We start from the raw sequence: 27,976 nt of genomic DNA on the forward strand, positions 1-27,976 counted from the left end.
AACAGTTCAGCATTAATCACCAATGCTGTGGAAGCCATTTGTATCTGGTTAACAATAAAGTGCAAACAAAGTCATGCCCTATGTAATTCCTAACACGTTAAGATTCCTGAAAAGCAGTTTGGATTGTACAACAATTCTGAGGTAAACATTTAAGTGGATTTAAGACAATTAACTTGAAACTAGGAGAAACATTGGTTACTCTGACTGAATATAGGAATGACGACTGTCGGAGGCAACACACATCTCTCTGAAAAGATGTCCTGTTTGGCAGTCTTTCCAAATCTTCTGTCACCATTCAGGATTCATAAGAGCTGGTGAAAAAATGAATTTGCTTGTCTGACGCAACTAGATCTTGCTTTGCCAAAGCATCAGATTCACACAGCATTGAATTCCCCAGCTCCTGCAATCCAAACTGCTGGGAGTGAAGCTCCACAGATGAGATTTGAGAAGTGAAGTAAGGTTGGCGTGGATTGGAGATAGGTGGTAGGCTAAAGCATTTTCTTAGAGGTACATTAGGTAGAACACTGAAAAATAAAAAGGCAACCATTACCAAAAACAGAGTTCATGGATCAAAATAAGGTTCTATTAAAAACAGGGGTCTTTGAACTTTGTTTAAAAAAAGCATTAATCAATTCACAACAGCCTGGATACATAAAATTCAAAATCACTGTTGAATAAAAATGTGTGCTATTATAGCAATGAAAATACATTCTAGACAGCCAACAGAACAACCATCTTCTAAAGCTTTATCTTAGTCTTATTTGAAACTCATGACCTGACAACTGTTTTATTGGTATGATGATTCTAGATTAGTGTGTAGACATTTTCTAATCAACCTGATCAGAGATACTATTACATACCTCTGAAGCAGGTGGGACTTGAACCCTCCTAGTCTAGAGGTAGGTACAACAAGACCCCCTCAGATTAGGGAAGTATCTACTGTTGGGGAAATAGAGTCAGTCAATCTAGCAATTAGATTGTTCAACTTGCTCATGATAACTAATTCATTCCCAAATCACAGACACATCTTGGGATATTCAGTTAGTTATACACATTTCCAGCATACCACTTCTTTCAGTCTTCATTGCATAATCTTGGACGGAGTCCTGAAATGCGGATTGATTATCCTGATGAGTATGCAAAACGACATGGTCAAAAATCAACATTTTTGGATTTGGTGGACGATTTTACTTTCCTGCCACTAAACCCTTCTTGCTCTTCTGGGCTAAGGACTTGTACTGATAACAGCTGGTGCAGACAAGCCAATGTTAGGTTCTTCCCTTACCATCATGCCCTGGAGTAGCACTATAACTGGGAACATTCTGGATCAGAGGTACAGTGGTACTGCCTGAGCCATAGATTATTTATTTTCTTAATCCTTAAAGATACATACTTAGTAATAAAAGGATCAAAGGGTATGGAGACAAAGTGGGAATAGTGGATGATCAACCATGATCATTCTGAATGGCACAGCAGGCTTGAGGGTCAAATGGCCTAATCCTGCTCTTATTTTCTATGTTTCTGGACTTGTTTCCCCATTTCATTTTGGACTAAGAAAAATTCTAACCCAACAGAGGTGTGCAAAACCTAAAAAGAGATCAAAGACTATGAGCAACTCAGTCATGACATTAGTTTATAAAAGGTCAGCCTTTGCTTTAAACTGAAGTAATTTTATTTCCAAACATATCCAAAAAGTTTTCGAAGTCTTAGTCAATTATATTGCCTATACTTGGAAGCTGGAACATCCAAACAAAAATCATTTACAAGACAGAAAACGGTGCTATGCATACCTAGAACGTGGACTCAGCCGAAACCGCTTTGTCGCTCGGTGATAAATGACACCACTGATAATATGCAATTGCTCACGAATCCAACTGACATCTTCTGGGACATCAGGAAGCCACGCCACTAACCTGTTTTCCAAAAAAACATAAGTTAAATCAAAGCTGTAGTAGCCAAATTATTGCAATTGTAATGTTCCTTTACTGATTGCAATCAAACCAGCACTTCCCTAAAACCAACCAGGTAATTTCTGTTCCAAGCCATTGCTGGTTGAAGTTACAACCATTCTAGGCAGACCAAGCAACAGAAGTCTCACTCAGTTACATGAAATTCATCTCCTTGCCTGTTGAATATGTAGACAACTGCAAGCCTTTTGAAAAGAAAGGCAAGCATAAAAATGCTAATAGACGCGAGTATGTCAGGTCATAGCTGTGACGAGATAGAAAGATTAAACTCCAGACCAGTGACTTAACAGTTATTATGAAAAAAAAAGTTACCTATTCAGCCACGTAATGTTTTCAGTAGTGTTTTCTTTCAGTTTGAAATGTGTTGCTGGTTAAAACGCAGGTCAGGCAGGATCCAAGGAACAGGAAATTCGATGTTTCGGGCATAAGCCCTTCATCAGGGCTGATGAAGGGCTTATGCCCGAAACATCGAATTTCCTGTTCCTTGGATGCTGCCTGACCTGCTGCGCTTTAACCAGCAACACATTTTCAGCTCTGATCTTCAGCATGTGCAGACCTCACATTTTCCTCCTTTTCTTACAGATTGCCAACATCTGCTATATTTTGCCTTTGTGTTGTCAAGAACAGCAGCTCGCATGTAATTGCAACCATGTGACGTCACTGGCACAAGGGTCAATCCAACCCAGTTGAGTTAGCACATGAAACACCACTACATGTCAGTAAACAGGTTTGGCTTCCTCTACCAAGTATCCTATATGATGTTGCAATTGCAATTCTGTACAGTAATAGGGAAATCCAAACCTACTGTAATTACACAGAAAATGGAGTTCTCCCTTTACACAGGCCACAGCACCTTGAAACATAACTCTCCAATACCTTGTGGAAATGGCCATTTGCTGTATGAGAATTGAACTAGGTGCCTAAGTAATTTACTTGATGGTGGCAGTTGGGATAACACAATTAGACTTTCTATTGGCATGACGGGTGGAAACTGTGATAGCCAAGGAAAATAACTGAGATTGCCATGTCCTTAATGGGAAATCAGTTAGTTGATCTTAACTGAAGAGCACAAATACATTGTTATATATTTGCACAACCTTAACCACTCAAAAAGCTACAGTTACACAGAAAGGGAGCTAAAACAAAAAGATGACTGCATTAACCATTTTCTTTAAAATAAAACGACAACAACAACAACACCCTAAGGGCTGGCACAATAGATCAATGATTTCCTACTTCATGGTATTATTTTAAGATGCTTCTAAAAATTTACACTTTCCTCAGTAAGAAAAGGGATTTTGAGGCGTCTGTCCATAGTGGCTGTTTATTTTTTTTTAAATTACTTTATAGATTTGAGATATGATGGTAGTTTCCAAATACAACCAAATGATGCATGCGTATTTGACAGTTCCGGACACTACTTGTGGAATAGCCTCAGGTTAGGAACAAACCAAGGAGTGAATAGGAGCAATCAGACACTTCAATTTAACATATTAGTCCAATTTATTCAGAGATGCAATTAATATATTGATATTGAGATGCACCTTACTAGTTTTAAGCATTTACATGTTCCATTGCAATATAACCCAACAGAAAACAAAATTCTCCTATCTCCAGTGTTGTCATCCTTAAATAAATTTTGCTGTCACAATGCCACTAATGGTGACAGTTTCTCAAGTGCAAGTATATTCCTCCTATTAATAGTATTGTTTTAGTACAATAAAGTGGAGGAACGTCAGGTATATCTGACATGTAGGTTCTATCAATCTATGCCTTTTTACTTTTCCAGTAACTGCAAAGGTCATGCAACTATCTTTATTTGTTGTGGAATGGAGTGTGTTGACTGCCCCATCAACTTGCAAATGAAAAGTTATTTCCTAAGCAGGATGGGCCTATACTTGGAGTTTGGAAGAATGCGAGGTGATCTAATTGAAATAAAGAATTTGAGTGGGCTTGACAGGATGCATGCTGGGAAGACCTTTGCCCCAATGAGTCATGAATATATTCGAGGCTAAGAGGCAGGTTTCTGGACTGAATAGGAAAACACAGTGTTACAGGCAAAATGCAGGAAAGCAGAGTGAAGCCAAGATTAGAGCATGATCTTACTGAATGGCAGAACGTGCACAGCCTACTCCTTATGTAAATTTTTTTTTGGAAGATTCATGCAGTAGTCAAATTATTTGGTAAAATAACCATATTTTTAAAAGTCACTGAAGCCAGCAAAATTTAGCTGCTCAGAACACATACCTGCAACCAAAAGAATAAGCAGACTCCAATGGTAGTGTGTAAGGCAACATTGCATAAGATGCCATTCTAACCAAGAGGAGGTTGCTAAGCTGTGCATAAAGACCACTTGTCTCCTTACAAGCTTCATGCAACGCTATAGGGGAAGAAGAAAAAAGAAAATGGAGATGTCAGAACCGAACAGTTTTAGATCGATTACATACCCTGGGGAATTTTAATAGAAACTTGCAACAGGAATCTTGTACACAAATCAATGTATCATATAAATTCTGAAATCTGGCCATTGTGGAAATAAGTTCAATTAGCTAATGCAATTATATATTCAAGGCAGGCATTTGTTTTTAACAGTACCGATACAAAGTCTTGGTGGTAAATTGTCTGTTTCTGCATCCAAAGCTGATGACCAATGCTTTTTCCTCAGTTGTTGATTGTTTGATTTGGGTTTTGGTGCTGAAGCTTTGTTTGTAACCATTGTTACCTCCTCCTGTTCCAGAGATTTGCTGTTACAATTGTCCTGATACTGTTTGTAAGATTTGTCAATCTCCCTCATTGATGTGACAGAAGTCAAATCAACTGTAAGAACTGGCATTTTAAGCAGATCTGAGAAGCAAACAGAAACAGGGTAGATTGGCATATGCAAAAATATTTTAAAAAGCAGCTAACAAAAATTTCTACCACATAGTAGATAGAAACTGCAAAATAAATAGTACCACGTCAATATTTCTTAAAAAAGGTGCAACACAAAAAGAAAGTAATTATTGGCACTAAAACTCATGAAATGCAAATCCAGAGACTGGAGTAGTTTTAAATTCTGGGATAAAAAATAACAAGATTCCCATCCTTAAGGAAACCACTTCAATTTCACCGATAGATCAGACTTTGTTTGGATTTGGACTGCATTCACATTTTAGTTTTGACAGCTTTGCTATGCACAAATGGTGTGAATACATCCCACTCTTTAAAAAAAAGATTATTGACAGTAGGAATGCTCTTAAAAATTGTTAAAGAAAGTTAGTTTGTGAAAACCAAGCGCTACTCTTAGGTTTAGGAAATTTAGGAAATGGTGGCAACAAATTAGATTAACAATGTTCAAGATTGAAATCATGCAAAAGGAAATTCAAGACTTACTATTCCCTTTAAGAAATCGAAGTGCATCTCCATACCCTTGATGACACATTTCACCAAGCACCTGAAAATAGGTTTCATCAAAAAATTTATTTTGAATAAAAGGCAGGCTGTGTAGAAAAAAGGATAAAAGAGTGTACAGACATTCTGTCTGGTTTTAAGAAAGCATGTTATGGTAACAGACAAAAAAGGTGGCAGTAGAATTTTTTAATGAAAAAAAAATCACAAGATCACTTCCTGGCCGAACCCTGCATTCTTCACACTTACACAAGATACTCATGACATTTTTCCTCCCCTCTCTGCATTCAGTTAAACTGGAACACAATTCAGAACAGCTAGACCCAGGCATTGAAGCTTGTGAGCTTGCACTCAGGATCTAGGATGCAAGAAGCAGACTCAGGAGGGAGGGGGGCAGGAAATAACAGACAGCATTTTACACAGAATGTGAAGAGTGTGCTGATTGGTTGGTTAATAATTCACTGGAGATGCCATGAGAAAAAAAAGCTTAACTAAGAAATTAAATCATCATACCAGACAAAGCAGATTCTGATTGATCCAAGTGTTGCAGAGGGATGCAGCAAAAGTCTCTATCTCCAAATCATTTTTGTTTTGGAGAGGTGCAGTGGATGTACAAATTCATTTTGCTGACATAAAACAATGTCCTTAACCTTTACAAATGTATCTACCATAAGCAAAAGCACATTGCGGGCCCAGCTGATGATCATAAGCGGTTGTCAGTGCAACTCTACAGAGTCTGGATTTTTAAAAATAAATGATTTCTTATAGCATAATCACGTGCTATGAATATACTTGGAGACTAATCCACGAATTGTTTTTGTCACTTACACGGCACGGTCAAGTCAAAAAGACATTTTGCCGACCATGTGTACGAGTAATGTGACAATAGTTTCAGAGCAAGTGTAAAGCCTGGTATGTCAGCTGTACTTCCTAATGACTGGCAGACTAAACCGGTCCTGTTGAGCATTCACATCTGACAGCATCCTGACTGTGTTCTACCGGCTCATCTGTGCAAGCCTCAAAAATATATCCACCATTCTGCTATTAGAAGTCATGCTTTCAAATAAAATCAGGATTGTTCTAAGAATTCCACCAGGAAACAATTCAAAATAAAAATCAGCCAGGCTATAGTATATTCTATTTGCGCTAGCTAGAATCCAGGAATATTCAGTCTCTGGTTTCGTGTCAGCAAAAAAAAAAAAGAGTTTGTGCATACATTTTACTTTCCTCAAAATGAAAGGAAGACAATAGCTTAACGCTGGTGTAATCCTTGATCAATTCCGGTCTGCCTACATGGCCTGAGAATTAGGATTGACAGTTAACTGTTCTGACTGCATCGCTGTCTCTTATAACCCAAACAACGAGCATTCCGTCTCATTCTGTCTTTCGATCTCCCAAGTCTGCTGCTTGCATCCTAGTTCTAAAGAGGGGGGTGGGGAAAAATCCTAACTAATAGTTTCCTTTTAAGTAATTTTTAAATTCCCTATCACTATGCATTTAAGTGCAGTGCTGGGACCAAATGATCTGGATAAGCAAAGTGACAATACTATAGCCAGGTTTGCACATGACAAAAATAAAATGTAAGGCAACTGGTGAGGCTGACTCAACATCTGCAGAGTGTGGCCAAAAATTTACCACATGGAATACAACGCGAGGTCGTGTATTTTGTCAGGGAGAAGAGAAGTTGAATTTCATTCAAATAGAGGAAGGTGCCAAAAGGTACAGAACAGAGGGATCTAGAATTCCCTATCCATGAACCACAAAAAGCTGGCAACCAAATTCTGTGGTTAATAGCAAAAGCAACGTTGGCCTTTATTTCAAAGAGAGCAGGATAAGAAAGTGTGAAGACTTTAAAAATGTACAAAGCACGGAAAAGACCTCAGCTGAAATACTGTGAACAGTTTTGGGCTCCTTAAAAAAAGGGATATACACAGTCAACAGAGGCATTCCGGAGAAGGTTTACTAAACTGGTAGCAAGTACAGTGGGTGTGCCTTATGAGGAGAGGTCAGATAGGTTAGGCCTGTACTCTTTGGAATTTAGAAGAATGAAAGAGATCTTATTGTAACATACAAAATTCCTAGTGCTCTTGGCAGGGTAGAGCGAAAGAAAGTCAGAGTTGTCCAGCACGGAAACAGACCCTTCAGTCTAACCCGTCCATACCGAGCAGATATCCCAACCTAATCTGGTCTCATTTGCCAGCACTTGGCTCACATCCCTCTAAACCCTTTCTGTTCATTTAATCATCCAGATGCCTTTTCAATGTTGCAATTATACTAGCCTCCACCACTTCCTCTGGCAGCTCATTCCATACAAACACTACCTGCTGCATAAAGAGTTTAAGTCCCTTTAAAATTTTTTCCCCCCCTCTCACCCTAAAGCTATGCCTACTAGTTCAGGACTCCCCAACCCCAAGGAAAAGACTTGGCCTATTTACCCTATGCATGCCCTTCAATTTTGTAACCCTTTATAAAATCACCCCTCAGCCTCCAATGCTCCAGGGAAAACAGGCCCAGCCTATTCAGCCTCTCCCTATAGCTCAACTCCTCCAACCCTGGCAACATCCTTGTAAATCTTTTCTGAACCCTTTCAACATTGCACAACATCCTTCCGATAGGAGGACCAGAATTGCACACCATATTCCAAGTATGGCCTAACCAACATCCTGTACAGCCACAACATGTCCTCCCAACTCCTGTACTCAACACTGACCAATAAAGGAAAACATACCAAACACCTTCTTCACTATCCTATCTACCAGAGGCTCCACTTCCAAGGAATTATGAACCTGCATTCCAAGGTCTCTTTGTTCAGCAACATGCCCCTGGACCTTACCATTAAGTGTATGAGTCCTGCTCAGATTTGTTTTTCCAAAATGCAGCACCTCACATTTATCTAAAATTAAAACTCCATCTTCCACTCATAACCAAAAAAGGGGAAATTGTAGAACCAAAAAGGCATGATCTCAAAATAATGAGTCACATATTTAAGGCAGAGGTGAAGAGCAATGTCCTCGGAGGGTTGTGAAGCTACAGAATTCTTTACTGCAAAGCACGGTCAAGGCTGCGTCGTCAAATATATTCAAAGCAGAGACTGATTTTTAAATCTGCAAGTGACTCCAGGGTGGTGGAGAAAAAAAAGGCAGGAAAGCGGAGTGAGGATTATCAGATCAGCCATGATCTCACTGAATAGTGGAGTGGGCCAAATGGCTCTGCTCAGAGGTCTCAAAATATAATTTAGAATAGAAAGGTAACCTGGCATAAAGAAAAAAAAGTGTATAACTTGGAAATAAACATACAAAATGCTTGAAATACACATCTAGTGCATTGGCAACTATATAAAAAGGAGAGAAGATGAACCTTCTAGCGATTAAATCCAAAATATTACAAATGTTATCCTGTCTTAACTGCAGAACCCGCATAATCCCTGTATTTCCTATTCTGATCACATCAAGACATTCATTTGATGGATGCATATAACAATGGGTAGATTGGTGTGTGAACAAGGAGAGAACTAGATGTTTTTTTTCAGAATTGCATTTTATTTTGAATAATGTGAAATCCAGACATTGGAAAAATAAATTCATCTATTACATTTACGTAACCATGGACAAATATGTAATGAAACAATTATACTTTTGGAGACACTTCAGATATTGAAGTCATCCTCTGCCTGATCAGAATAAAATGAGCAGGAAACGCTGCGAGTGAATTTAACTCTAGCCTGTCCAGTGAAAGTCATATGTTAGGGAAAAAAAGTTTAAAAAGTTACCAGAAGAGCTTCCGTTTTGGATCATGGAACCATCTGGTTCCAATTTCATTTGGTCTCTTGAGCAGGCAACAATAAACATCACAAAAACAACATTGTTTTACATTACATTGAACCCAAATGCAGTTTAAGTGTGGCCTCAGCAGGCAGCCAAAGCTAATTGTGGGAGAACTCATCAGGGAGGCAGACAGGACTGAGGCTTTTTGAAGTAAAAAATCCTGTAACCTTGTCCAAAGATGTCAAAGTTGTGCAAAGATGAAATAAGCTTCCTATGCAACAAAGATAAGTCAAAATAGTATTTAAATACACTGATAAAACTGTTTTTGATCTCTCCATCTACATAATAAATAAGTAATCCAAAAAGGTTTTTTGCAAAACAAAAATGTGTGAAATTCAGAAAAGCTGGGGTCCAATTTTGTTTTGAGTGGTACCCAGATAAGCAAATATTTTTTAAAAATCCATTAATGCAAAGTTAAGTCTTTAAATTTAAACAATTTTAAAAACTTTTGTAATTTTAAAAATTCTACCTTTGGTTCTGGAGGGAAGAGTGCTCGGGTCAGTCGATACAGGTTTCCCAAGCTAAATTGGATGCTGGTATTGGTGACCCGCAGTTCATGGAAATTGCTGGGGTTGTCTCGAGGACAGATATCACTTTCTCCAGAGAATGGAGACACTGTAATTGTGTTCTTCAATTCAGAAAGAGGTAGGTTGTTGCTGATCCCTCCATCCACATAACGCTAACAAAATAAAGGGATTCATTTTAAATGCTTTTAAATCAGATCTGCATGGTAGAGTCTCCAGTTCAACCTTAGAATACATTTTAAAGACAAGGTTTCTTCCAAAGTCACACTGTAAAAATAGTTACTTAAATCAAAATAAAATGCAAAACTCAAAAGAAAACACAGGAAAATTAGAAAACGGAGTGCAGGCGTTTGAAATTTACAGTAGTGTCTGTGGAGGGTGAAAGAAAAGGTAATTATAAATGCAAGATAATGCAGGAAGTCTTTTGGATGTCAAGCATGGTAACTTGTCCTGTGTGTTACAAGCACAGGAATGGTATGTTAATTATTCGTGAGGTCAATAACCACAGGGATGACTTTAAAAAAGCAAGAGATAGAAAACTAAGAGGAAAGCCAAGGAGATTTTTTTTCCCTTGTGCAGATAGTACATGGAATGTGGAACTCACTGCTTGATTGAATTAGAAAAGCTATCACCCTAACATTGGAACAGCATTCAGATATTCACTTGTTACCATAGCCTCCAGGGCTATGAGCCAAGAGCTGGAAAATAGGATTAGTGTAGTTACATCTTTGTTGACCGGTATGCCCTCCTACTGTGCTGTAAACATCCACGAATCTACAGTCAGTCAGATCATTAACACTCTTAAGAGAAGAAAGCTCATACAAGTATGTTTTCGGTTCAAAGCAGTTGAGAATATTGGAATGAGAAAAAACAAAGTTAAAACTGACATTTTCAAATAGAGACAGTGATAGCATTTCAAAATATTCTGATAAAGGTGACTTTTGTTCCTTGAAGATTAGTGGAAACATTATGAGGTGAATGCCATGCAGCACTGAAGCTGAGCTAACTTAATTGGCAAGGCAAGATTAGTTGTCCACTTCCTAAGAGCTCTTAAATATTCATTCCAATGTGGCATTGCCATAAATTACACTTGAGTGATTAAAAAAAGGAATAAAATTTTTAAAAAGATTTATGCTACCCTCTTATGAGGGTTAGAGGACACTGTTTTAGGACAGTTGAGGGCATTTTTATTCCGAGTTGTGACTTTGTAACACTTGGCCTCTGGAGATGGTGGATAAAAGGGCATTGAATACTTCAAGACAGGTAGACAGATTGTTTTTGCTAACTAGGGAATTAAGGGTTCAAAACTAAAAGGCATAGGTTTAAAAGTGAGAGGGGAAGACATTTTGTTTTTAAAAAAAGGATCTGAGCAATGTTTTCCACACAGAGGGTGGTGTGTCCATGAAGCAAGTTGCCAGATGACATGGTGGATACAATTAGAACATTTAAAAGGCATCTGGATAGGTACATGAATAGAAAGGGTTTGGAGGGATATGGGCCACATGCTGTAAAATGGGATAAGGTCAGATTGGGATATTTGGTCAGTGTGTACAACTCTGACTAATTCAGAGCTCACTGCATAATTTTAACTTCCCTACACCACCTGCACCCCAAACAAACTACACTCCTAGGCTTTTCAAAACCAAGAAAAAAAATTTGTTTGATCTGCATTCTTACTGCTCTTCAAGTTGGGTGACATTTAAGGACCATTACCTATTATTATCTTATTGAGTTAATCTTCAGAAATGTTTTGAGCTTTCAGTAATTAACCATTTCTGTACGAGGACTGTAGTGAAGAACATGCTGTTTAGGTTTTCTTCTCAAACCTATGAAAAAAAAGCCTCCCACTTCACACTGCGTAGTCTGTAAAAGTCAAAAATCCGACAAAAAAAAATGTCCTTGCAATGATTAATTCCCAATCCAATCAGTCACTCATTTAATGCATGAGCTGGACACTGAAGCAGTGTTGCAACAAGAGTCAATTACAAGAACATAAGTGTGGAAAAGAAATACGACGTTGTGTATTTTACACAATCACAAAACATTCTTTTGTCTGTGAGCTATATACCTTTATTCACGTTTTTTTTGAAATAGCAAAAGTTGTGTGTTCAGTCACTATATACTGATTTTGGGGAACTTAATTACAAGGACATTTTATGTAGGTTCAGTAAACTTGTTATGCCTATCGTAAGCCAAGAACCTTATTAAATCCTTTGTAGTTATTTATTTCTTCACCCCAACACAGAAAGACTCTATTTTCTGGGTCTGATATCGGAGGCAACAAACATTGAGGGCCAACCCCTGAATTCACACTGGCAGCAGTACAGAACTGCAAGGTAATAGGGCAAGCCAAATGTTTTACTTTTAAATTTAATTAAAACAAAAATCACACATTGGTCATCAGCATGGTTAAAAAGAGGTGAGTGGTAAGATTTTACTAAACTGAGGACTTCCTTTTTTTTCTAAAATTGAGGTTTATTTTCTTCCTATCAATACCTAATCAAGTCGTCATTCTAGGGTTCTAATGCTGATCTGGCACTTCATGAATGTTAAAAAATTTTGGCCAGTGTTCTGTATTGGAAGCACCTAACCTATTAGCACAATTAGTAATTAGATATTGGAGAAACCAAATAGCAAGAATTCATCTTGGTCCTTATGCAAAATTATTTGGTTAAAGCATTTGAATATTTCTACCAGTTGTCACCAGAAGAAATCTGAGAAACATTTTTTCCACACTCACACTTGCTATCTTCCAGAACAATTTGCTAAAATAAAACAGAATGGTGGATGAAGAAGATCCAAAACAAAAAGCAGAAATTGATGAAACTTAGATCTGCCAGCAACTGTACAGAGAAAGTAGAGTTAATACTGAGTCCAGTGATCAGAAGAAGGGTCACTGGATTCAAAAAATTAACTCTGCTTTCCCTGCACAGAAAATGTGCTACTCCACTTGGGGAAAAAAAAGAGCAAAAAAAAAACACAAATCACACATGGTAGATCCATTCATCTTTGAGTCAGCAGATCAAATTCCCTTTCATGGACAACTTTTGATCACAAAACTCCAAGTTGCAGCAAGAAGCATTCTTAAAGACTCTTGCACTGAAATCAGACAGACCATTCCGAATCGGTCATGATCAAACCCCATTGATGCATGATCTTTTCGCTATATTGACCCTCCTACATAGGTTAAAAAGGGTTTTAAATTAATATTGAAGAGATATATTCTGAAAAGCCTACCAAATAAAAAACAACACACTTACCACTCCTTGAAAAGATGGTGGAATGAGTCCACAATAAATTGGAACAAAGGCACTGCAGATCAGAGCCTGAGAATAAGCAGAAATATTTGTAATAGATATATTTTAATGCAGTATTCAGTGTTAGAGCCAGAGTATAAAAACATCACAAGTTATGGAATTAAGTGCAGGAGTCAGATCCTAATCAACATAACCGGGCCTCAGTAAAAAGGGCGGGGGGGGGGAAAAGAGGGCGGGTCAGTGTTGGGAGGAGTGAAAAGTTCTTTACTTTATGCAACTTTTTCAGTTGATCATTTGAAAACACCCAAACCTCAGGGAGGACATTAAAAAAAAATCCATCACCAGGTTATACTCCAATAGGTTTATTTGAAAGTACAACTTGGGGAGCACTGCTCCTTTGTCAGGTAGCTAGTGGGGCAGAATCATAGGACACAATTTATACTAAAATATCAAAGCCTCATAAGACTGATGCGGTGTACTGAACAAACAGATTGCTGGCAAGCCTTTAATCACTTAGAATGGGGATGCAGGTTTCAATTCAATATGTAAATCCCAGAACTTCTTTCAAGTCACTCTTTCAGATAACAAGCTTTTATTAAAAATAAAAAAAAAAGGTGCCATCTCAGTTCAGACAATGCTTTTTCTAAAAAAAAGGAGAGAGATTAGACTCTATATGCACTCTTTCAGACACTACACCACACCTCCACCCAATATAGCCATTTACTCTTTGGCACATACACCTCTCTCTCCCACGTACATATCAGTCTATGGGGTAAATTTGCATATACATTCTATTTTGTTCCAACAGACAGTCAGAGATGTACAGTATGGAAACAGACCCCTCGATCCAACTTGTCCATGCTGACTAGACATCCCAACCAAAATCTAATCTAGTCAGACCTGCCAGCATCTGGCTCACATCCCTCTGAATCCTTCCTATTCATATACCCATCCAGATGCCTTTTAAAGTGTTGCAATTGTACAGTCTCCACTACTTCCTCTGGCAGCTCATTCCACACACACTAACCTGTGTGTGGAAAAGTTGCCCCTTAGGTCTCTTTTATCTTTCCCCTCTCACCCTATTCCTATGCCCTTTAGTTCTGAACTCCCTGACCCCAGGGAAAAGACCTTGTCTATTTATCCTATCCATGCCCCTCATGATTTTGTAAATCTCTAAGGTCACCCCTCAGCCTCCAACGCTCCTGGGGAAAAAAATAGCCCCAGCCTGTTCAGCCTCTCCCTGTAGCTCAAATCCCCCAATCCTGGCAACATTCTTGTAAATCTTTTCTGAACCCTTTCAAGCTCCATAAATCTTTCCGATAGGAAGGAGACCAAAATTGCATGCAATATTCTAACAGTGGCCCAACCAATGTGCTGTACAGCCGCAACATGATCTCCCAACTCCTGTACTCAATACTGACTAATAAAGGAAAGCATACCAAACGCCTTTTCACTATCCTATCTACCTATGACTATTTTCAAGGAATGCTGAACCTGCATCCCAAGGTCTCTTTGTTCAGCAACACTCCCTCAGACCTTACCATTAAAGATGTACAAGTCATGTTAAGATTTGCTTTCCCAAAATGCAGCAACTTGCATTTATCTAAATTAAACTCCATCTGCCATTCTTCAGCCCATTGGCCCATCTGATCAAGATCCCCTCGTAATCGGAGGTAAACTTCTTTGCTGTTCACTACACCTCCAACTTTGGTGTCATCTGCAAACTTACTAACTATACTTCTTATATTCACATCCAACTCATTTATAAGAAAAGTAGTAGACCCAGCACCGATCCTTGTGGCACTCCACTGATCACAGGCCTAGCTTTGAGCCAGTTCTGTGTCCAAATAGCTACTTCTCCCTTATTCCATGAGATCTAACCTCGCTAACCAGTATCCCATGGGGGTCCTGGTCAATTGCCTTACTGAAGTCCATATAGATCAGATGTAACACTCTGCCCTCAATCCGCTGTTATTTCTTCCCGCACACAAAGCTATGTTGACTATCCCTAATCACTCCTTGCCTTTCCAAAAAAAAACACGATCTTGTTCCTCAGGATTTCCTCTAACAACTTGCCCACTATCGGTCAGGTCTCCCTTACCACCTTTCTTAAATAATGGCACCACATTAGCCAAGCTAGACTCTTCCGGCACCTCACCTGTGATTATCGATGATACAAATATCTGAGCAAGGGGCCGAGCAATCACTTCTAGGGTACACCTGATCAGGGTCTAGATTAGAGTGGTGCTGGAAAAACACAACAGGTCAGGCAGCATCTGAGGAGCAGGAAAATAGACATTTCGGGCAAAAGCCAGTCCTGATAAAGGGCATTTGCCCGAAAACGTTGATTTTCCTACTCCTCGGATGCTGACTGACCTGCTGTGCTTTTCCAGCACCACACTAATCTAGACCCCGATTTCCAGCATCTGCAGTCTTCACTTTTGCCTACACCTGTTCATATCCTGGGGATTTATCCACCTTTACACATTTCAAGACATCCAGCACTTCCTCTTATGGAATATGGATATTTTTCAAGATGTCACCATCTATTTCCTCACGTCTTCCATGTTCTTTTCCACAAAATACTCATTGAGTATCTCCCCCATCTCCTGTGGCTCTACACAAAGGCTGCCTTGCTGATCTTTGAGGGCCCCTATTCTCTCCCTAGTTACCCTTTTGTCCTTAATATATTTGTGAAACGCCTTTGGATTCTCCTTAATTCTATTTGCCAAAGCTATCTCATGTCCCCTTTTTGCCCTCCTGATTTCCCTCTGAAGTATACTCCTACTTCCTTGATACTCTAAGGACTCACTCGATCTATCCTGTCTATACCAGACATATGCTTCCTTCTTTTTCTTAACCAACCCCTCAATTTCTTTAGTCATCCAGCATTCCCTATACCTACCAGCCTTCCCTTTAACCCTGACAGGAATACGCTTTCTCTGGATTCTTGTTATCTCATTCCTGAAAGCATCCCACTTTCCAGCTGTCCCTTTACTTGTGAACAACTGCCAGCTTTTGAAAGTTCTTGCTTAATACCGTCAAAATTGGCCTTTCTCCAAATTAGAACTTCAACTTCTATTACTATATTAAATCTAATAGAATTATGGTTGCTGGCCCCAAAGTGCTCCCTCACTGACACCTCAGTCACCTGCCCTGTCTCATTTCCAAAGAGTAGGTAAAGTTTTGCATCTTCAGTATGTAGATGTACCTACTAGAGAATCAGAAAATTGTCTTGTACACACAGATTCCTCTCCATCTAAACCCTTAACACTATGTCAGTCCCAGTCTAAGTTAAAATCCCCTACCATAACCATCCTATTATTCTTACAAATAACAGATCTCCTTACAAGTTTGTTTCTCAATTTCCATCTGACTATTAGGGAGTCTATAATACAATCCCAATAAAGGTGATCATCTTTTTTAATTCTTGGTTCAACCCAAATAACTTCCCTGGATGTATTTCCAGGAATATCCTCTCAGCACAGCGTAATGCTATCCCTTATCAACAACACCACTTCCCCCTCCTCTCTTGCCTCCCTTTCTATCCTTCCTGTAGCATTTGTATCCTGGAACTTGAAGCGGTCAGTCCTGCCCTTCCCTGAGCCACGTTTCTGTAATTGCTATGATATCCCAGTCCCGTGTTCCTTACCATGCCCTGAGTTCATTTGCTCTCCGTGTTGGGTCTCTTGCATTGAAATAAATGCAGTTTGTTGTTCTCTACCTTGTCCCTGCCTGTTTGACTCTTTTTCTCAGCTGTGCTAGGGTCAGATTGATCTCTTGCCTCACTATCTCCGGTTTCCCAAACCCCATCCCACTGGTTTAAAACCTCCCGAGCAGCTCGAGCAAATCTCCCTGTTAGTATATTAGTCCCCTTCCAATTCAGTTTCAATCATCCTTCTTGTACAGGTCGCTGCTACCCCAAAAGAGATTCCAATGATCCAAAAGTGTGAATCCTTCTCCCATGCTCCAGCTCCTCAGCCATGCATTCATCTGTTCTACCCTACTATTGCTACATTCACTAGCTCACAGCACCAAGAGTAATCCAAATGTCATTAATCTGGAGGACCTACTTTTTAAATTCCTGCCTAGTTCTCTATTCAGAATCTCATCCTTTTCCCTTCCCATGTCATTTGTTCCCATGTGTACATTAACCTCCTACTGGGCCCTCTCCCCCTTGAGAACATTCTGCATCCTGAGACACCCTTGATCCTGGCACCAGGGAGGCAAAACACCATTCTGATTTCCATGTGACATTTTATAAATTCCTACTTTGAAAACAGAACCAGCATGACTCAAGGTTGGGATATAGATAGACTCTAACTGCACACCTTTAAATACACTGAGCCGAGAGATCACATTTTTAAAAAAACCTTACTTTCTCAGGGCTGTGATGTGAAAGACATTCTGGAATTTACATATCAGAATAGAAAGTTGCAACCTATTCTAAAAAAGAATGAAAAAAAACCTTAACAACCACCTAGGTTTGTTCAATATAATCGCATCAGTTGTACAACACGTTGACCTTTTACTATAAACTCTGTACCTATGATTTTGCCCTATTCGCTACTTGATGAAGCAGCAAGCTTGTACTTCCCAATAAACCTTTTGGACAATCACCTGGTGTGATTTTTAACATTGTCCACCCCAGTCCAACACCGACACCTCCACCTCAGGGAGAACATAATGAGCAGTCATTGCAGTGAAGAACAACATTTGGCTAACAAGGAGAGCAACAATCACAAAGATGGATCAAACTCATGATTTGGAGATACCGGTGTTGGACTGGGGTGTACAAAATTTTTTAAAAAATAAAAATCACAACACCAGGTTATAATCCAACAGGTTTAATTGGAAGCACTAGCTTTCAGAGCGACACTCCATCAGGTCACAACCACCTGATGGTTCCAGTTAAATCTGTTGGACTATAACCTGGTGTTGTGTGATTTTTTTAAACTTTGGACAAACTCAGACTCTCAAAAGGCAAACCTATGTCTTTTTGCTGAAAAAAAGTTATATTTCTTCATGAAATTTAAAATTTTAAAAAAAAATGTTAATTAAACTTCAAAACAAATACTGGTAATAGTAGAACAAGAGCAAAACAAAATAAGCACAGTGGCTCAATCCCAGGATGATTTTGACATTGTATAAAATCCAGGCCAGTCCAGTGATGAAGCAAGGATGTTAACCATTGACCTAGAAAAACTGTCCACAAAGATCTATCAATCTGACAAAAATGTACCAACAATCTGCTATCAAATCAAGAGGGTATTTTTGTATACCATATCAATGATGTCAACAAGGAACTAGACAATCACATTGAAGTACTCACACACAGCAAACCAGGAAGTTACAAGGTCTTAAAAGCCTTCATTTACATTTTCAGATGTACACCAAGGTGTACAACTTCATTAATATAAAAGCTAAAATCAAGTAAAACAGACTTTCAAATGATTGCCAAAATATGGAACTTGAGATAAATTTGACAGTACACAAATTTAAAGTTAACTTTTTAGGGCCATTGAGCATGTCAAACCGGACTTTATACATGATGAAAACATTCACTTATACCTCATTCAATAAGATGCAACATTTTCCAAATTATTGTTTCAAATAAGGAAAACTGGCAGCATTTGGTAATTTGTAATTTCAAAAAAAGGGACATAGCAATGCATGTGAACCTTGACAGTGCACCTTAAGGGACAGCATGCACTCACCAATAGCACCTTTGGATTTGTGTTATGCTGCACATGTCCAAGGTTGTTTTAGTTTCAGTACAGGAATGTTTGCAAACACTGACAATTGCACAGACCCTGATTTATCTTTTATAATAGCAATATGCAAGATGTCACAAACACTCATATGATTGAACTCCTAAAGTTTGTTGTCACCGCTGAGTGACAAGTATCCCCTTTCCCCACTCAGGTGCAGAGGTACTCAGCAATTCACAGACTGTTAGCCTCAGTTGCGGTCCCATATCATTGCTTTGCACAATCCTAATGGAGGTAGAAATTACGACTCAGCACGTATAACAATGTAGGGACAGCTACAGCTTGAGGAGATTCCATCTTACCTGAATGAGTTCTTCCTTAGAGTTGAACTCAGATACCAGCACATTCTCACCGTCGGGTACCCGTGTAAGAGAAATGCAGAGCCTGCCTGTGGCTAGTTGGTGTGCATTTTCTGGAAGACTCCTGAAAAGTCCATTTTTAATTATTTTTACGAGGTTGAAGGATGGGTGCAGAGGTCCTAGGTGTCTTTTTCTGGCTTCCTTAGCTACTTTCATGACATCTGCACAACAACTGTCTTGAAGAGTTAAACAAAGAACAAAGTTAAAGAATTGCAGTTCATCAAAACACAAAGAAATAATAGATTATGCAATCAGAATAATATCGCACAAGAAAGCCATTCAGATCATTAGGCCCTTGACAATTCTTTTAAAGTCCGATCTAATCAATTTCCCTTTCTTTCCATAAAATAGTGGAAATTTTGGCCTTCCCATTTATCAAATACCCTTTAAAGTTACTATTGAATATGCTTTAATGACCCTTTCAGGCAATACATTCCAGATCATAAACCACTGTCTAATTTCAAGTCTTAATGACTGATTTCCTCAATTACACTAATTGCATGTTCTTGATTACTGACTACTCACCCTTCTGCCACTGAACACAGCATCTTTATTAAAATGATTGAACTCCAAAAAACATTTAAAACCATGCTCCATTCCAATGAGAAAAACTCCTGCTTCTCCAATTTCTTGACATAACTGATAATCTGCTGGGATAGTAGCACAATGCTAAAGAAATTTCGAAGGCCTCAACATAGTTCCTGATTGTCATAATTTGACAAGTATAATTCAGTTGTGGACTTATTTTGTATAATTAAACTATACTTCAAATCCAGTATCTCATTTAATCCAAGAGTCTTAACTTTATAATCCCAGCTAAAAGTTGGCTTGATAGATCATTCCTTTTCAGTTTTAAGCTAGATGGTCTCGTTAAACAACCACAAATTGCAGTAAAACGCAAGTGCAATAAAGGCAGATTTTATTACACAAATGGAAAAATAGATTAAACCAAACCAGTTACATAACAGAAGTTTAATTATTTCAAAACAAAGTAAAATACACAATCATATTAATCCCATTAGAGAATACTCCTTCCATTTAGACAGAGAACCTTTTACCGCTAATGGAGTCAGGTGTTACTAGGGGACACAGCTTTAAATTAAGGGGTGGTAGGTATAGGACAGATGTTAGGGGTAGATTCTTTACACAGCGGGTTGTGAGTTCATGGAATGCCCTGCCAGTAGCAGTGGTGAACTCTCCTTCTTTATGGTCATTTAAGCGGGCATTGGATAGGCATTTGGAAGTTATTGGGCTACTGTAGGTTAGGTAGGATTCGGTCGGCGCAACATCGAGGGCCGAAGGGCCTGTACTGCGCTGTATCTTTCTATGTTCTATTTCATATCCATTAGAGTCAGCATGGCTTTATGAAGGGCAAATCATGTTGGACTAAATTCTTTGAAAAATTAAGAAAAGTGGATAACGGGCACACTGTAGATATAATTTGTCTGGACTTCCAGAAGATGATGTTTGATAAAGTGCCACACAAATTTGGATCATATGGAATTAGGGGTAATTTATTAGCCTGGATAGATGACTGGCTGATGGACAGAAGACAGAGTTGGGATTTTTTTTTTGTCTGGATGGCAAGATGTAACTAGTGAGGTGCCACAGGTTCAGTCCTTGGACCCCAGCTTTTTATAAAATGCTCTATAGCAAAATTTGTGGACAACAAAAATAGACAGGATGGTTAATTACAATGATGAAATAAGAACCTTACAAGTGGATTATAGATAGGTTAGGAGAGTGGGCCAAAATGTGGCAGATGGAGTTTAATGTGGATAAGTGCGAGGTCATGCATTTGGGCTGAGAAAATAGGAAGGTGACCTATTATCTTAGTGGGTGGACACTTAGGGGTGCTCCAGTGCAGAAGGATCTAGGTTTACTTGTTCATGAGTCACAGAAAGCTAGCATGCAGGTACAGCAGATAATAAAGAAAGCAAATGGAATGTTGGCTTTTATAGCTAAAGCAATATAGTGTAAAAAAGGAAGGAAATATTGTTACAACTATAAAAAAGGTATTGGTGAAACCTGGAGTATTGTTTTGGTCTCCTTATTTGAGCAAAGTAGTGGCCTTGGAGGCATTCGGAGAAGGTTCACTAGATTAATCCCAGAGGTCAAGGTTTGTCATTTGAAGAGAGATTGAACAGTTGAGGTCTATGTTCTTTGGAAATTAGAAGAATGATGGGAGATAAAATTGAGGTATTCAAGATGATAAAAAGAGGTGGTGTGGATAAAATGTAGAGCAAATCCTTCCACTTGTGGAGCATTCTCGAATGAGAGGTCATAGTCTTCGGATAATGGGTGACAAATTTAAAACAGTTGGGGAGAAACTACTTCTTCCAAAGGGTTGTGCATTTATGGGTAGTGAGATTAAGTGAACCACAAATGTGGTGGATGATGGGACAGTAATTAAATGTCTAACTCCTCATTTAAATTAAGTTTGGTAATGGATTGAAGGCAGGAAAATTGGGGTGAGGCGCACATCAGCCATGATGGAATGGTAGAACACACTTGCCGGCCTTTATCTTATGAACTCAAGGTCCACCTTAAACATGGCTTCAATTGCCAGTTTCGATAATCTGATAACCCTCTGCCTCTAGTCTTCATACAATGGAATGTAAACTTTATCAGCTTGAAGCAGCCCCTCAGGATTTTAATTAAACACTTGTGGTCTCAAATATCTCCATTTAAGGAGTTTAATGTATTACTTAACAATTCAAGAATATTCCCTTTCTTCAGGAGCAATTGCCTTACATATCCAGGTTCAGCCAAGATTTCTGCAAAAACTAAAATCCAGAGGTCTTTTTCACCAAAGTAGGATGTTTCACTCGAGTCAAAAACAATTCAATTCAGAACCTAACTAAAGACCGTTGCACTACACCTCTTACTTGGTTCACTCAGAATCTCAACTAAAAACGGAAACAAACAAAGGGCCAATAAATCTCCAAGTCTCTCTCACATACTATGGAGCAAAGAAAAGAATTCACTATAGCTGCAAAAATTACAAATTAAGTCAAAAACCCATTCATCACAGACCAATTCATAACTAGTTCAAAATCCAAACTCCAAAAACAAAATAATCTTAAATATTTAAAGATCACACACCTTACATCACAGCATATCCAATCTGCTCTAATCAATTTTGGACACACTGCACAGATCCTTGTGTTCAAGCATCCCCTTTCAAAATTATACCATTTAAAATTTGTATTGTATCTCAATCCTTCCTACTAAAGTGTAGGATTTCATGTTTATCTAAATTAAATTTCATCTGCATGTATCTTGTCCATTTTACCAATCTACCTTTGTCCTTTGGAAATCTGCTACAAATCTTTTCTGTTTACAGCATTTCAATTTTGTATCACCTGCAACCTTTGAAAGCATGTTCTGCAAACCCAAATCAAAAAAAAGAGGCAGACCAGTTATTTTGAAGGTTTAACACTGCTAGCTGTAGACCTTAGTTTCTCCTTTAAAAAGGAGATTTTCTTACACAGTAAGGATTACTTTCAAGTTCTGATTACATTTTTAGGTGACCATGGGAGTAAATATAAAAAAAAGGGGAAAACTTCAAATTGCCAGTGGATCAGGGATTTCCATACAAGTGTAAAATGTAACACAGAGCAAAGTAGGTGATCAAAACAATAGCAGGGCAGAACTTCTACTTGTCCTTGTTCTCCGGGTTCTGTGATGGATGTTCACAATATATTACTATTATTTGGTAACTTGGTTCCAAGATGGAAGCAATGGAATTTTTGGTTCAGTTCTGAGGTTTATTTTTTGAGGACCAGAAACCCTTTTGAATGCAGAGTTGAAGTTGGCTAAAAAAAAAAGACCATGGTGTACCATACAACTCTGTGGGAAGTGATTGCTGGGCCCCTTGCTGAGATATTTGTATGATAGATAGTCACAAATGAGCTGTTGGTAGACTGAAGGTTGGCTAACGTGGTACCACTATTTTGGAAAGGTGGTAAGGACAAGCCAGGAAACAACAGACCAGTGAGTCTGAAGTCAGTGGCGAGCAAGTTATTGGATGGAATCCTGAGGGACAGGACGTACATGTATTTGGAAAGGCAAGGACTGATTAAGGATAGTCAACATGGCTTTGTGCATGAGAAATCATGTCTCACAAACTTGATTGAGTTAAAGTAATAACAAAAAGGATTGATGAGGTCAGAGCAGTAGACCTGATCTATATGGACTTCAGTAAGGCAGCTGACAAGGATCCCCCATGAGACTGGTGAGCAAGGTTAGATCCCATGGAATACAGGGAGAACTAACCATTTGGATACAGAACCATTTCAAAGGTAGAAGACAGAAGTGATGGTGGAGGGTCACTTTTCAGACTGCAGGCCTGTGACCAGCGGAGTGCCACAAGGATCGGTGCTGGATCCACTACTTTCAGTCACTTTATGTAATGATTTGGATGTGAGCTTAAGAGGTATATAGTCATAAGTTTGCAGAAGACACCAAAATTGGAGTTGTAGTTGACAGTGAAGGTTACCTCAGACCTTGAGGTACAACAGGATCTTGATGAAATGGGCCAATGGCCTGAGGCGTGGCAGATGGAGTTTAATTCAGATAAATGCGAGAGGCTGCATTTTGGGAAAGCAAATCTTAGCAGGACTTATACACTTAATGGTAAGGTCCTGGGAGTGTTACTGAACAAAGAGACCTTGGAGTGCAGGTTCATAGCTCCTGGAAAGTAGAGTCGCAGGTGGATAGGATAGTGAAGGTTGCGTTTGGTTTGCTTTCCTTTATTGGTCAGAGTATTGAATACAGGAGTTGGGAGATTACTGTTGCAGTTGTACAGGATGTTGGTGAGGCCACTTTTGGAATATTGCGTGCAATTCTGATCTCCTTACTGTTGGGATGATGTTATGAAACTTGAAAGGGTTCAGAAAAGATTTACAAGGATGTTGCCAGGGTTGGAGGATTTGAGCTACAGAGAGAGGTTGAATAGGCTGAGGCTGTTTTCCCTGGAGTGTTGGAGGCAGAGGGGTGACCTTATAGAGGTTTACAAAAAATATGACAAGCATGGATATGATAAAAAGAAAGACAGTCTTTTTCCTGGGGTCAGGGAGTCCAGAACTGGAGGGCATAGGTTTAGGATGAGAGGGGAAAGATAACATAGACCTAAGGGGCAACTTTTTCCACACAGAGTGGTACGTGTATGGAATGAACTGCCAGAGGAAGTGGTGAAGGCTAGTACACTTGCAACATTTAAAAGGCATTTGGATGGGTATATGAATAGGAAGGATTTGGAGGAATATGGGGCAGGTGGGATGAGATCCGGATATTTGGTCAGCATGGACAAGTTGGACCGAAGGTTCTGTTTCCGTGCTGTACGTATTTATAACTCTCTAACTTAAGTTAAATGACAAGCATATTACCTGGAGATAAAAAATGCAGGGATGTTTAGAGTTGAATATTTGCTAGTGTGATAAAGATAGATGGTCAATAGCCTCAAGCATTCAAGTTCTGCTGGAATGGATCTTTTTTGAAGAGTTGTCTTTAACTTGGAGGTTTTCATGCTAAGAGGGTTGGAAAGAAGTGTTTTACTGTTTTAATGGTTCAAGTACATAAGTCTGGAAAAAGCCAGCATATCTTCTGTCAGATGCAATGAAAAATGTTTTGAGTCTCAGAAAAATTCACAACTGGAGAATGTGCGCAAAGATTGCAAAAGCAATGCTTACGAACCTGCCAGTTGAAGAAAGTTTCAGATAGGAGTAATGCATGACTAGGATTCAACATCTGTAAAAGATATTGCTGAAAGAAACTTAGTTTTTGCTTGGTTGCTTACAATAAGATCTTTCCAAAATGTAATTTGTTTAAAAACCAGTTTTCTCTCCCCCCCCCCCCCCCCCAATTATGGGCGGCACGGTGGCACAGTGGTTAGCACTGCTGCCTCACAGCGCCTGAGACCCGGGTTCATTTCCCGACTCAGGCGACTGACTGTGTGGAGTTTGCACGTTCTCCCCGTGTCTGCGTGGGTTTCCTCCGGGTGCTCCGGTTTCCTCCCACAGTCCAAAGATGTGCGGGCCAGGTGAATTGGCCATGCTAAATTGCCCGTAGTGTTAGGTAAGGGGTAAATGTAGGGGTATGGGTGGGTTGCGCTTCGGCGGGTCGGTGTGGACTTGTTGGCCCGAAGGGCCTGTTTCCACACTGTAAGTAATCTAATCTTTACAACATTACACTCATGTCCTTTTGTTAATGAGTTTATTAGCAACTTCATATGAACACGTTCAGTGATTAAGTATAGGTAACCAAAATAAAGCACTGGTGAATCAGTCTAGATTTCACTCCAGAACCAGACTTGTCCAGTATTACAATCAGCTGGGGTCATAACACTGGGTTCAAGGTACACAAACGTTCACAAAGTTTTGATCGCGATTCTGACAGTTGCAACTACAAGTGGAGGAAAGGAAACCAGAATCAAAAACTCCTTCAAAAAAAGAACAGCTGCCTTGGCTTTTGGTGATTCTTGTCAAGATCAAAGTCTATTATTAGATGATGTGTTGTCCAAAACGGAGCAAGCAGCAGGAGGTGCTTTTCCTCTGGTTGGTGTCAAAGCTTCACTGGAACAGTACAGCAGCTTATGGATGGGAACATGCACATACTAGCAAGACAGAGGTTAGAAATACTAAAAGATAATGCTCGTCAACCAAGCAAAAGGATTTCGCTGCTGCCTGAACTGCTGTGCTCTTGCAGCACCACTAATCCAATCCATATTTAGTCTTGCCAAGGCAAGACAATGCATTGTAAGCTGCAAATACATTCTAAATGGAAGTAAATGACTAAGTACCTTTTATTATTCACTTAGAGACAAAAGTGAGAGACCTGCACAGGAAAGCATGTAACAACAAAGAGGATAGGCAAAAAAAATTGTAGATGATAAGCTGAGAGAGATAAATGCTAGGTATGGTGCTAACAAGAAGTGTATATGTTTGACAAGAGGACCGAGGTGTAGAGGTGTGTCGTAGGAGAAGACTAATGAAAATAGAGAAAGATATTTAAGTTGTTAAAAAATTGTTAAACTCAAGTTTGCTATCAAGGTGAAAGATGAGGTGTTGTTCCTTAAGCTGGTGTTGAAGCTCATTGCAGCACTGTAACATGCCTGTGACAAATGTTGGCATGGGACAAGGGGATGTATCCAAGTGGCAGGCAGCAGGAAATTTGTGGCCATTTTTACAAAGTGTACATATTCAGCACAATGGTCACCCAGTGTGAGTTTCATCTCGAATTTAGAGGGGGCCACATTGTGAACAGCAAATATGACTGAATGAAGTCATTGTCATCGATCTGTACTTAACATTCTTTAAAGCCCCTCAGGAGGGAACATTTTATTTAATTTAAAAGTGTAATCATGCATGTTTAAATTCAGCTTGTAAGTTAGTGAAGTCGTTTAGTTCATCCTAAAGATCTACCAGCAAACATTTGCAATGATTGCTAAAACACACTGGATAATATCATTTTTAAAAAAGGCTTTCAATTATAAAAGGAGTCCCTTTAATACCAAAACCAAGCATCCACTTTCCACGTAAACAGTGGAAGTGTTATTTTGAAAAAAACTTTGAACTTTTAAAATCATTTTTGAGAAGTTTGTATTTGAAAAGAGCCTAATTACAACAAGCTCAGTGTGAGGTCAGTGAGGTCAATGGCCGACAGTAACCCTACCAACAAGCGGACTTTGAAACCCGCCCCATGAAATCAGTCCACGGAGCAGCCTCCAATTACACAGAGCGCTGTACCTCAGGTCAGTCGTGATTCATCGTGGAATCACTGCCTTCAAATTCGGAGGAATTACAAATCACCATCCAACCCTGGGCAGGAAGTAACTCCACATTAACATTGGATACAGCGAATCAGATTTTTAAAACCTAACAGCTGTCCCAGCTAATAATAAAGAGACTTGTTAAATCATTGTGTATTAAACGTGCGGGAAGTCAGCGAGGAGACGCAGGGTGTTTATTAAATAGGGGCAGGCCGAGAGAAAACAAGCTTTACTTTCGCCTTGGAATTTCTCTCCACTGGATTCTGTGCAATACAAAAACCTCCAGCTACTGAGGATCATTCTGTCAACCCTATTAGTAAATAACAGAAAGCGGCCAAATATGGTGTGTTAACAAGAAAACAATCAATTAAACACATCCACTGCTTCTGCAGCGGATGTAAAACAGGTTCGGCATTGGAATTGTTGGGAGGATAGTGGAAATTTCACGTGTTGCAGTCTGAACGAGAAACAAGCCAGGCTCTAAGACATTGCCGCTCAAAACGCTGTTGCAGTTTCTCAAAACTGGAAGCTATTTGATTTTAAAATGTAAAAAGTTAGTGACGATAACGGTGGAGATAAAAGTTCAATTCTTTGAGGCAAAATTATACACATTTTCCAGACTCCAAGAAAGGAAATACTATGTATAAAAAAATGTAACTCCAATGGTCTGTTTGTTTCCTTAATGTGCCATTGTACAGAATGGAACTGCCTTTGTGAATAAGATTTTTGTAAACAAAGTATATTTTGAAATAAGTTTAAAAACTTTCCAAAATTGCCCGTTGCCTACTTTCCAAACATAACCTCATCTCTGACTTTCCTTTGGATTCTAGAGCCCTCCCCAGCCCCGTGCTCAGCAGGATGCTGGCGTTGGTGTCGAGGATTTATTGACCCAGATAGTGTCCCCTGTCCACCCCAGGTTTAGGACTCACCCAGCGGAACCCCGCAAACCACAGCGGCGGCGGTGAGCGCTCCGGCGGATGCTCCATAGATCCTGGTGGCGTCCCTGGTCAGGTAAGGAGCGTGTTCTTGGATACTACTCGCTGCACCGATATGATAAACACCCAGAAACCCGCAGCCGGCGAAAGAGACGTTCCAGCCGCCTTCCAGATCGAACAT

General features: G+C 39.3%; 1 protein-coding gene across 1 annotated transcript; it reads right to left on the bottom strand.

Moving 5' to 3' along the window:
* On the bottom strand, window positions 1-27,976 carry pnpla3 (patatin-like phospholipase domain containing 3). Its single transcript, XM_060839465.1, has 9 exons — window positions 27,790-27,976; window positions 19,033-19,265; window positions 12,963-13,028; window positions 9,648-9,857; window positions 5,340-5,400; window positions 4,563-4,811; window positions 4,215-4,347; window positions 1,791-1,913; window positions 1-524 (listed from the first exon to the last, which is right to left on the bottom strand). The coding sequence occupies exons 1-9, from the start codon at window positions 27,974-27,976 to the stop codon at window positions 296-298; spliced, it is 1,491 nt and encodes a 496-aa protein (XP_060695448.1). The 3' UTR covers window positions 1-295.

The sequence above is a fragment of the Hemiscyllium ocellatum genome, chromosome 19 (genome assembly GCF_020745735.1).
Source record: "Hemiscyllium ocellatum isolate sHemOce1 chromosome 19, sHemOce1.pat.X.cur, whole genome shotgun sequence".
Taxonomy (NCBI): Eukaryota; Metazoa; Chordata; class Chondrichthyes; order Orectolobiformes; family Hemiscylliidae; genus Hemiscyllium; species Hemiscyllium ocellatum.